The 11,548-nt window shown below is 49.0% G+C and overlaps 1 protein-coding gene across 1 annotated transcript; it reads right to left on the bottom strand.

The window, feature by feature from the left end:
* Nucleotides 1–616: 616 nt before the first annotated feature.
* MAFB (MAF bZIP transcription factor B) lies at nucleotides 617–4,810 on the bottom strand. The gene is made up of 2 exons (XM_034413930.3): nucleotides 3,046–4,810; nucleotides 617–2,635 (listed from the first exon to the last, which is right to left on the bottom strand). Exons 1-2 carry the CDS (start codon nucleotides 4,017–4,019, stop codon nucleotides 2,581–2,583), a joined length of 1,029 nt encoding a protein of 342 aa, XP_034269821.1. The 5' UTR covers nucleotides 4,020–4,810; the 3' UTR covers nucleotides 617–2,580.
* Between the last annotated feature and the right edge of the window lie 6,738 nt (nucleotides 4,811–11,548).

Raw genomic sequence — 11,548 nt, 5'->3', positions numbered from 1 at the left:
GCCCAATATCTTTCCAGGGGCAACACTCTGCAGGGACCCTTCCCTTGGCATTCAGGTAAAACTTGTTAGAATTGGAAAGACCTGTCAGATTAAAAGAAGCTAGAAAGTTAGGAAAAAGAGAAATATTAGGGGTCATTGACTCCCCATCCCAACCCCTTCAGTGTATTTTACCATTAAGATAGTCTATATTATAAAGTGACATTATTATTATTCCTGTGATTTGCCTTGTTTAAATAATTATCTCAGTCCCACAACTTTCAGTCAAACTTCTGTATATGTGGGAATAGGATTCATGTAATACAGTTTGCATACATCTTTGCTTCCAAACAAGCCCAGGGAATTCAGTGGTGTTTCAGGAATGTGTGTGTGGAGGAGGGGGGGGTGTAATCGGTTCATGAATCAACCCCTGAATTGAGTTTCTTGCAACTCTGTATAATTTGCCTGATTGAATGAGTTGGTGAGGATGGCAGTCACCATCATCCTAATTTCCCACGTTCAAGAATAACCCTCAAGAAAAAGTATACCCTTAAAAAATGCCATGTCAATAATATTAGTAAGCAAAAATAGGAAACAATTTTAATAACCAAGAGAAACAAAAACCAGAAACCAGTCTGAATAAAACTACAATAAGACCAAGAGGTGTTTTTTTAATATTTTTCATATCATAAGCAGGATTTGAAATTGATCCCTTCAGAACGTTTACATGAAATAAAAACATTTTCTGCTGCTGCAATGCTGTGATTTCAACACAGTTGAATCCATAAAAACCCAAAAGCTTAGAGGGGTATTTTCTGATGCATGACTATTAATATTCACAATATTTAAAACTGCAAGCACCATGCTTTTCATTTTCCACGATTCTTGGTATTACTGTTAATTTATAAACTAATACAAACTCAAAATGCATCCGGCCAGCAGTGCCAGCAAATTCTAAAAGGAAACTAAAAAATAAAGGTTTTCATTTTGGTATTTTTGTCAGTGCAACGTAAAATCCTTTTACTGACCTGCAGGAGGAAAAAGAAGGGGGAGAAAAAAAGGGGGGGGAATCACAAGAAATAATAATTATAATAAACACCCATAAATTGCCAAATTACTAAAAGTTTTGGCTACACTTACTGGCTGCGTGAAAAAGCAGATTAAACATTGCAAAAGCTAAACTTGGAAGCTGCAAAGCTAAAACCACCTTTTTAAAAGAGGAAAGCTGTTTTTCGCCTATGCATTCTGAATTCATTCATCCTTTTACAGAGGCATAAACTTAAACTCTAATCGGAACTCTGAAACACGTGAGCTGCCTCTGATGTCAGTCAGTGAAACTGACTCATGTTTTAGTTAAGAAACCAAGCCGCCAATTGTTGCTTTGGAGAAGAGAGAAAAATAATTGCAAATTTTCTTTTTCTGAGCCAGCGATAAAATCAGGTGGCCCACACAGATGCTGGGTCATGAATGATGGACTGTAGCAAGACCCAACCACTAAAATTATCCCTTGTCACCACTTAAAATTATATTTCTCTCAAATTAATGTTTTTTTTAAAAAAAAAATATTTCAAAAAGTGACTCATAAACATTGGAAGTTACTTGGAAGTTAAATCCAACTGGATACAAAGGAACCTGGTTCTTTCTAGTCACAGAGAACTGGAGATCAGCTCTCCTTAATTTCAGCAGACTTGACCTCCAAGTAATTTAATTAAGATTGGGGAATTAAAAGAGGCAAGGCAAAAACTCTTTCTGCCCCAACAAAAACCAAAATGAAAACTAAATGAACAAAAAGAACCTACAGCTTTTAAAAGTGCACCGAATATACAAGGATGTTTTCTGAATGCAAAATGCTCAGAAATTTTTTGTAGGTTATTATTTCTGCAACAAATGATCACTGAAAACCAGCCTGCTGAAATGTTCTTGTGTTTTCGCCCTGTGCAGATTTTATGTGGTGTGGCTGATATTTACAAGCTAACACAGAGCCCAATCCACCCCCAGCTGTTCTCTTACGCAGCAGCCTCATTGATTTCTGTGAAACTTGCACAGGAGACATGCCTAGTGGATTGAGCTCCCAAATATTTTTTTTTTAAAAAAAAAAAAGAAAAATAAAGCTAATAGAGAGATAGAACAAGCAGTTGCATGTGCAAGTAAAAAGAAGGTTTTTTTTATATAGAATTTGTGACAGTTTCTTATTCAAAGAAACAAACAACAGTACAACAGGAAAAAAAAAGTATGGTCGATGATCAACGACATGCGAAATTCTTAAACAAGAAAATGGTACAAAATAGAAGTTACCATACATGTCCAGCATGCAGGATTAATATTTTTAATGCAGATTTTTTTTTTGTTTTTTGTTTCTATATAATCAAGCAGGCAATAAAACTGAGGAGGCTTCTCTCTCTCTCTCTTTAATTTCCTTTCCTATTTTACTAGCTCGCAGGGTTAAGTCCCATCTCAGTTCTGTCTTTTTCAAAGCAGGCAATCTATGAAAAACCTGCATACATTGTCCTTGCTCCTTTTCCAGGCTACTTCTGGTCCACTTCCCCCCTCGCATGTGTTCTTCGGTGTTTTTGTTTTGTTTTTAGGAACTCCAAAGTGGGTATTCTAGATGGCTTCTCCGGTGCCCGTCCCTTTGTTTTGCAAAGTCCAGGAGAAAGTTCTACAAGCAAGCAATCAGTTTGTATATAAAAAAAAAACTTTTACCAGAGGCCTTTCCTTTCCCCCTCCCCACCTATCTCTCCCCTCCCCAAAGCCCCCTTTGGCTATCAAGCGGCCGATTAAGTGGGAAAGTTGTACCCTTCCCCTTCAGCCCTTCAGAGCTAAGTTAGAAACACAAGATGCTGCCGCAGAGGTTTCCCCCACAGTCCTGGCCTGGGAGGAAGCCCACCCTTCCCAGGCCTCGCAGTCATTCTTCTGACTCTCTTTTTCTCAACCTTAATCTCGCTGCTGGCTCGGGAGGGGTAGATGGATGGAGATGTCAGCGGAGGGGGAGAGAAGGGAAACAAGTGGGGAGTAGTGGATGGGTGGGTGGGTAGGGGGTCTTGGTTTTTTTTTTTTTAAAGGACTCACATGAAGAACTCGGGAGAAGACGGGTTGTCGCTGGTGGATCCAGCTTCTCGGAAACCATTGCTGGCCAGTTTCTCGCACTTGAGCTTGTAGGCGTCTCTTTCTCTGGCCAGCCGGGTCACCTCTTGTTTGAGCTGTTCTACCTGCTGAATCAGTTGGGTCTTCTCGTTCTCCAGGTGATGCTTCTGCTGGACCCGCTTGTACCTGCAAGACTGGGCGTAGCCGCGGTTCTTCAAGGTCCGCCTCTTCTGCTTAAGGCGGATCACTTCGTCCTTGGTGAAGCCCCTCAGGTGCCTGTTGAGCTCACGCACCGACATGGAGACCAGCTGGTCGTCGGAAAACCGGTCCTCCACGCTGCTGGAAGACGAGGCGGAGGAGGAGGCGGAGGAGGAAGGGTGAGGAGGATGCGCGTTCTGCATCTGCTGGGAGGAACTGGACGAAGTGGAGGGGGTGGGAGAGGCCTGGTGGTGGTGCGGGTGATGGTGATGGTGCGGGTGCCCGGCGCCAGACAGGTCTTCGTGGGGGACCCCTCCGTACGGGTGGTGGTGATGATGATGATGATGGGGGTGATGGTGATGATGGGCAGCGGCGGCCCTGAAGCTCTCGAAGCTCTGGAGCTGCTGGGGCACTTGGTGGGACCCGATGAGGGCTTCCACGGCGTCCTCCGGCGTCAGGTTGAGCGTCTCCGGGTTCATCTGCTGGTAACTGTTGGCCATCCAGTAGAGGTCCTCCAGGTGCGTCTTCTGCTCGGTGGGGCTGAAGCTGGGCGAGGAGGGCACCGAGCTGCAAGGGGTGCTGATGGGGGTGGAAGACACCGAGCCGGCCGGCTGGAGGCGGGTGCAGTGCCTGCCCGAGCGATCGGCTCGGCCGAGCGGCTCTTTCTTCACGTCAAATTTCATCAGGTCGAAGTCGTTGACGTACTCCATGGCCAGGGGGCTGGTGGGCAGCTCGGGGCCGATGCTGAGCTCGGCAGCCATCGCGCGGTGCAGCGGCGGGAACGGCTCCCCTCCGGGTGGGAGAGAGGGAGGGAAAGGAGGTGGCTTCGCCGCTTGGGTCGCCTCACTCCAGGGCCTCCAGGGCTTTCTCGGTGGGCAGCCAAGTCCGAAGAAAACTTTCTTCTTCTCTGAGCCCGGGAACCGCCGAGCCCAAGCAGCCGAGGGAGATCCGCGCACGAGAGGCTGCTCCGGCCGCTCCGCTTCTTACCACCGCCGCCGCCGCCGCTGCTGCTTTCGCCTTCTCTCTAACGGAGACCGCAGCGCTAGGCAGAAAAAGAGAAACAGGGCAAGGCAGCTTGCCCGATTTCGCTTTCCTGGCCAGAAGGAAGGAAGGAAGGAAGGAAGGAAAATCCTTGCGAGGGCGGATTGAGCTGCTGCTGCTGCTGCTGCGGTGCCCCCTTCTCCCCCTTCAGGGGGAAATAATTTCGCTGGGTTTCAAAATAATAGTAATAATAATAATAATTAAAAAAAAAAAGCAAGAATAAACTCTCTGCGCCTCTGTCTTTCTTTGCTTTGCTTTTGTAAGTCCGGCTCTTTTTCAACCCGCGATTCCGTTGCAACTTTTTGCTTCGCTCGGCAGCTTTGGCGAAAAAAAAAATGAAAGGTGGGTTGAGTGGCCGCCGTCAGGATCGGCGCTGGGGAAAAGGGAGGGAGGGGGAACGAAGGGGAAAAAAGAGGGGAAAGGCGCCCCACCGCCGCCGCCGCCTCCTCCGCCGCTCTCAGCTCCCAGCCGCAGCCTCCAGCGCTGGGATTGAACAGCTGTGATTCGCCCAGCCGCCCCACTTGGTGTCTTATATTGTTTCCCTCGCTGACACTCAGGCTTAGGGGCGGGCCGGAGGAGCGCTGCGACCAACCGCGGCTCGGACGCTGAGTTCCTGGGGTAGCCGGGGGGGCGGGGCTTGCCTTGAAAGAGACTGACAGCTCCCAGCCAGTCAGCTGACGAGCAGCTGGAGGAGAAGCCCGCGGAGCGGAGTTCCAGCTGCGCTGGTTGTGTTTGGCTGCTTTAATCTTCCCGAAATCTCAGCTCGGCCGCGCTTTCCTCCCCCCCCCTCCCTCCCCCTCCGCAGTCAGGAAAGGTGACTCGGCCCTGATTTCTTCTCCACCGCCCCTCCCCCCCCACTTCCTACCTATTACGTGGAAAGGTTATGTGGGATTCTTGTTATTAATAATGTGGTCACTTTTTGTTTTAACCCCCTGGCCTGCAAAGAGTGATTTTTTACAATAGCCCTGAAAAAGAAGACGGTAATAATAATAATAATAATAATAATAATAATAATAATAATAATAATAATAATAATAATAATAATAATAATAATAATAATAATTTTAAAAAGTGGCATTTTGCTCCTCGGGAAGGGAGGCGAGAGTTTAAAGTTCCCAGAAAGTGAAATTGGGGTCCCGTTGTCACGTGTGTGTCTGTGTGTGTGTGTGAACGCAGAGGTAAAAGAAACTGGCGACGAGAAAAAAGGTTTCACCTTCCAATCCTCTCCGTACGTTTGAATGTCCCACTGAACGCCCGGAGAGGTGGGAGAGTCGCCTCGGCTGTTCAGCAAGTTGCAACGAAGTTGTGATGACATCAAAATCAAAATCAAAAAAGCCGGAACGAGGGATTCGAAAAGCGATCCTAAATCTGGAAGTCCTTTAAAAAGCGAAAGAAGCAAAACGGCCACACTAAATCCCGGCTGAGATTGAAAGGAAAGCGGGGAAGGAGGCGTTAGAATTGCCTTTCGCTTCTGGGGACGAGCGGCGACTATTTTTCTCCTCCCTTCCCCCCACCCACCCACCCCTCTTGCCTGCCTCTATTGCATGCAAAGACCTTATTCTGTATGGAGGTGTGTTTTTTTTTTTCCGGGGGAGGGGAGGGGAGGGTCGCCGTATTTTTGTTTGAACATTTTGTAACGATTAAGGGAGATTAAGTCTCTCTCGCGTTTTCGTCTCCTTCCCCTCCTCCTCCTCCTCCTCCCCCCCCCCCGCTGCTCTGCTCCAAACGGACATAAAGCGCGACCCCAAGTGGTCACATGAAAAATCGCATCTATTAAAGATGGGGGGGAGGGTGAAGAGAGAGAGAGAGAGAGAGAGAGAGAGAAATCCCTCTCCAAGTCTGGAAATGAAACGAAGCCCAGGTGTAAAGCGAGCCCATTGCAAGGACGTGCGAAGCGAGGGCCTCTGGCGCGTTGAAATGCCCATCCTTGCTTAAACACGGGCAGCATTTTCAACCCCAGCCTTCGCTCTCCCGAGAGCCGTCGTTTTATTCCTTTACCTGCCACCTTAGACACAGGCGCTCGCAACACACACACACACACATAAAAGGGATTGTCTTGATCGCTTATTCAAGCGTGGTTTATCTATCGATCCGATTGAACCGTGGCCTCCGCTGCTTTTTATTCAGGGGCAGAAAAAGAAAAAGAAAAAAGTTAACCATGCAAAGCGCGTTCTTCTTTGAACAGGAATGGCCCGTCAGTTTATCTTCACCCAACCCGGAGAGCTCTAGAGGTAGGCTTTGTGGGCGAAGAAATGAAGAAGGCTCCGTCCATAAGCGAATTCAAGTAACGTCAGAAAGCCCACCGGTTCCCTCCTGGTTTTTGTTTTAATCCCAGCCCCTAAACGCGTGTTATTACGGGAGAGATCTTGACGTTGTTGCCCTGACACGCTGCACTCTTGTTTCTAAATGAATGCTAATAAAATCATACGGGATCGGGTGGTCTTGCTTCTAGGAAGGTGCTCAAGGTTTTCGGGGGTTTGAGGAAGGAGGGGGGAAGAGGAAGGGGAAGGGGGCTTCTCTTGGGTGATTCTCCGGAGGTCGAGAGACGTGACTGGCACCCTTTGGAGTGAAAGGGTGTATTTTTCTTTTTCTTTTTCAACCGCGGGCGATTGCTTCTGAGGAACCAAGTAAGCGGTTCTCACAATCCACCGCCCCCTCCCCACTTTACAAGGCGAGGGAAAACTTGCAGGCCGAAGGGAAAACTTAAGTTGCGAGCCGTCTACTAATGCGCCCGTCCAAATGAAAGGCGGATGGAAAGGAAAGCCAAAACTAGGATACATTTCGAAGTTTTCGGGCGAAAGGTGTCTACCCTTTTCCTTCCTCCGACGCCAGTGGGCACATTCCTAGTTCTAGAGAGCCTTCCTTTGGCCCCCGGCTAACTTCCTGCGCTCGCTCCGGGGGAAAGAAACCGTGGAGGTCAGGCGGGCGGCCTCTGGGGAAAGGGAACCGGAGCCTTAAAATTTCCCTCCTTCCCAGCTGGTTGAGGTTTTTCCTCCTCGATTTTGCTTCGCCATCAGCTGAAGCGTTCCCAAGCAAGTGGTCTTGTCCGTCCACTCGCCGTCCCCGCCCTCATAGGCACGGGGTAAGAACTTGAAAGAGAGGGCTCTGAGTTCGAATTGGACACCAGCCCTGTTCGGTGGGCCAAACCCTTATGGATCGGAGTTCTAAACGGAGGGGGAGAACTCCGCAGCCAGAGTTCTGGGAAAGGAAAGCGCCTTTGGGCCCATCTTTGGCGCAAAGCACTCGGGCGGTGGGTTCTCGGGGTATTTTAAAGCGGGAACAAAACGCCACCAGAAACTGGAGAGCCCATCATTTTAAGAGTATCTTGGGATCGAGGTTTCTTCGCGAGTTCAGTGGGAGTTGACTTGCCCAGAAGGCAGCGCCTGGGATTGGCGCCCTCAATTTCAATCCAGTTAGGATCGCATGTCCTTAACTTATAGAAAAAAAAAAGACTTGCTATGGATATCTATGATTGTTGTCGTTGTTCTTGTTTGTCATAGAATTTCCGATCTGTATAAATTCCTTTGATTTTACAGTCCGATCCTAAACACCCGTCCTCTGAAGAAATGCCCATCGAGTTCAATTCCCACCCAAATCAAAGTTTCCTGCCTTGGAATCGATCAAGCGATTGCTGGAGGGATGGGGACAATCCGTTTCCGGATTCTTATTTACCACCGATCGTCCCCCTCTTTGCGACTATGCTGAGGGATAATGCTAGGGAGCCTTTTTTGAAACGCACAGCGTGAGAAGTGCCTCCTGAAGGGGTTTTTTTTTGCAGCAGCTTGGTCACTACAAAGCACCCCGAGATTTGGGAGCGAGGGCAACCAAAGTCTGTGCCTCAAAAGAAAAACGCTCGGGTAAGGCGGCACCCTGGTGGAAAAGCGAGTAGCCCGAGCGCTTCCCTTCCTTCCTTGCCGGAAAAGAAAGTGCCCTTCAGCGCACATCCCCTCGCCGCCGCCGCCGCCCTCCCCCCTCCCCCGCACAGTTGTTTCCTGGCGCTCAGTAGCCAGACCGCGCGATCCGTGGAGAAGGGAGCTGTTTGCTGGCATCCTCGCTTAAGCATTCAGCAGTCAAACCACTGCACTTCTCGTGGGGCAGGGGGGAGGGGTGGGAGGGAGGAGGGGCACAGGGCCCCGCTCCAGGCAAAGGTAGAGATCAGGTCTGGAAGTGGTTTTTTTTTTTCTTAACACCCCCGCACTAATTAATTCTTTGTAAATTAGATTCGATCTTCCTTCCTTCCTTCCTTCCTTCCTTCCTTCCTTCCTTCCTTCCTTCCTTCCTTCCTTCCTTCCTTCCTTCCCCACTGAACGTTTCCTGCAGCCTCCCCGGTGGGCTTTTTCTCAGCGCTCTTCTCGTTTGTCATAAACTATGTAGGCAGTCATAAAAAGGCGCTTCCCTCCCCCCGTTTCCATAGCCTTTTTTATTCCTACTCATTAAGGGGTTTTAAGAGAGGCTTCCTTCACGAAATGTGGGCACATTTGGACGAAACCGCCACAGCCACCACCGCCACCCCGCCGCCAATCTGGTGTTATTATGAATCGGGTTCCTGGAACTTCCACAGATTTGGGTCTCCTTTTCCCTGAATTTACAGGCTGGTTTAGATTACTGGGTGCTTTGTAAATTTAAGTTGCCAAAGCTGAACCCGCTCCAGAATTATAAAAGGTGAGAGCGTCTCTGGACTTAAAACACAAATAGGAGAGGAGAAAAATAACTCCAAAGTTATAACCCCGGTCTTTCAAAAAAACTCTATTAAATGGAACTTTCATACACTTTGGAATCGGAAACCCAAAGACGAGCCAGAATGAATCGGGTGTCAGTAGGGAGTAGCCCTGGTAGTAGAGCTGTCGTCCCCACGGAAATCATTGCAAAGCGATTCGCTTCGGCTGAGTCCTTGGTCCCCAAGCGTATCCCAGAAGTTTTGGAAGCCAAGAGACATTTGTACGAAAGCTTAGTGTTATGTGGTTTTAGCTCCAAACCCGCCTTGTTTTTAAACCTGGGATTTCCTCTGCCACCCTTTGGGATTTGGGGGTCTGTTGAGACTTGCAACCTGAATTGAACGTGGAAGTGTTGGCGTTCGCGTAAGTTATTTCCAAAGAAGTCCCTTTAACCCGCAACCTTCTTAGGCGCACTCCCAAGGACTGAAGCACCTGTTAGAGTTCGGGGTCTCCCTCCTCTTGTTGGTCCCCAGAGAATGAGGTGAAGATTGAAGCCTGCACAAAAACAACGTGCAATTCTTTTGCGCTTGAGATCTCCCTCTGCGATCCTAAAGGGCGACTTGGAGACTTATTCCCATGCACCGCCCGATGGATTGAAAATAACCTTTTGATTCAGGATGATTTACTTGAAAGGAAACCTTCTCTGGGTAGGAAATATATTTAGAACACTCTTTAAGTTTTAACGCAGCCCGTGTTGGTACCCTAATCCACCACCTCAATTCATTTGATCTACTCTCATTTACGCTCCCCTGAACTGATAGGGAATGAAGCACCACAATTTCCGGACCACAATCCGAATCCTAGATATAGTGAGAGTGGAAAGCGCCAGCTCCCACTGTTACTTACACCTAAATCAATTTCATTCAAGACAGCTGCTTTAGACAGCAAGACCTGTGGTGGGTTCAGTGAGGCTAATCTACAAGTCCGTAGACCCCCAGATCTCGGCCTTTACTTTAGTAAGTAAGGGAGAAAAAAGAAGGATGGGAACTTCTCCCATTTCACCCGCAGGCGCGCGTTCTTCCTGAGCCTGCAAAGTTTAGCAGCTAAGCAGGGATCGCTGCGAAGCAGCCCAGCGCAGCATCTACTGGCGGCGGGTTCAGTGCACAATTGGCCAGGCGGAGGCACTCCGGAGCGAAATTGAGCTGGGCTTTCGAGGGACGGCGGTGTAATTCGCACAAAGGGTCTCTGTGGGTGTTTGGTCCCATCCCGCGAAAAGCACCAATGCTTTATTCCAGAGTCACACCTGAATTTTCTACTCTGTGTGTAGTCCTTCTAAAAGTAAGGGGGGGGGGATTCCTTTATATAAAAGGAGCGGATCCGAACCACAGCAGCGAGATTAAAAACCATCCTGATGTCTTTTGGATGGCGGGTGTCTTCTGAAGATCACAGCCGCGGATAAGCCCGGCAAATTTGAAACGAAATCCTATCCACCCACTTAAAATAAATCTATTTCAGAAGCGAGAGTGACATCTTCAGTCGATCTGTGCTCGCGATCTGGGGGGGAGGCGCCGTCAAGACTGAGAGACGGGACAGCTCCTTTTTCCTTGGAAGGGTAAAAGAAAAAAAAATGACAGTGGATACTCTTTCGGATTCGAGAGGTTGGGGGTCTTTATTTGCTCAGTTTGTAACGCCGGAGAAACTAAAGGGAAGGGTCGATTAGAACAGGATAACACGAGGTTGCCTCTGTTTCCAAGCCGCTTCCATTCAAAAAAGCAACCCCACCCGCCAAAAAAAATTGACAAACCCTCGAGTTGCCCCTTTGACTGTCTCTAGGAGGTGGGAGCGGGGTTTACTCTCCATCGGTCGCTCGGGCCAGTCAGTGATTTAGATCAGCTGAGCGAGAGAGATCTCTCACCCATGTGACTTCAGGCAAGAAATGTGCTCACCTGTTTAGTCTCGAAAAGCCGGAGCCAAAGTTTATTTTAATGGGGGGGGGGCGCCTATCAAGAAACGCGTTGCCGCTGAAATCGAGGAGGAATTTAATGTCCAAATCACACGCTTGCAACTAAGGGAAAGTTTCTTTTTATATCTCCGCCCCCTCCCCCATTATAACTACTCAATTGGGGGGGAGCGTCCCTGGAATCCCATTTGAAACCGCCCCCCCCCCAGAGATTCTGCAGAGAGGCGAAGCTTCACCGCTGCTGCTGCCACGCTCCCCATCTGGCCTCTGCGATACTTACCTAGCTCCCTCCCTACTTATCAGTGCAAGCGTCCGCTAGAGTTTATGCGGGGGCCGGCTGGCCAGGCAGCCAACCAACCAGCCAGGCAGCGAGCGCTGCTAAGGGGATTGGAATCCTGCGGTGCTTTTTCGGCCCGGTTCTCTTGGGGGTAGAGGTGGGAGGGGGTTGCTCTTGCGCAGGTTTTAAGAGAAGTCAAAAGAGGGCGGCGAAGGGTCGGATGGGGGGGGGAGGAAAGAAATTGGGAAGAAAAAATGGCGCCACTTGGGGTGCGTTTGTGTGTGTGTGGAAGGAAAGCCAGCGGCCCCTGGGTTTAGTTCTGCTCCGGGTTTCTCCCTCCATCCCACCCACCCCGCC

This window comes from Pantherophis guttatus, chromosome 3 (genome assembly GCF_059756535.1).
Source record: "Pantherophis guttatus breed Tessera chromosome 3, ASM5975653v1, whole genome shotgun sequence".
Taxonomy (NCBI): domain Eukaryota; kingdom Metazoa; phylum Chordata; class Lepidosauria; order Squamata; family Colubridae; genus Pantherophis; species Pantherophis guttatus.
This window is presented reverse-complemented; position numbering and strand designations above follow the sequence as displayed.

Coding starts and splice junctions, on each gene's coding strand:
- MAFB (XM_034413930.3), bottom strand. CDS start 4,019: ATGGCTGCCGAGCTCAGCATCGGCCCCGAGCTGCCCACCAGCCCCCTG. Junction 2,636..3,045: donor TCTTCTCCCGAGTTCTTCAT/GTGAGTCCTTTA, acceptor GCTTGCTTGTAG/AACTTTCTCCTGGACTTTGC.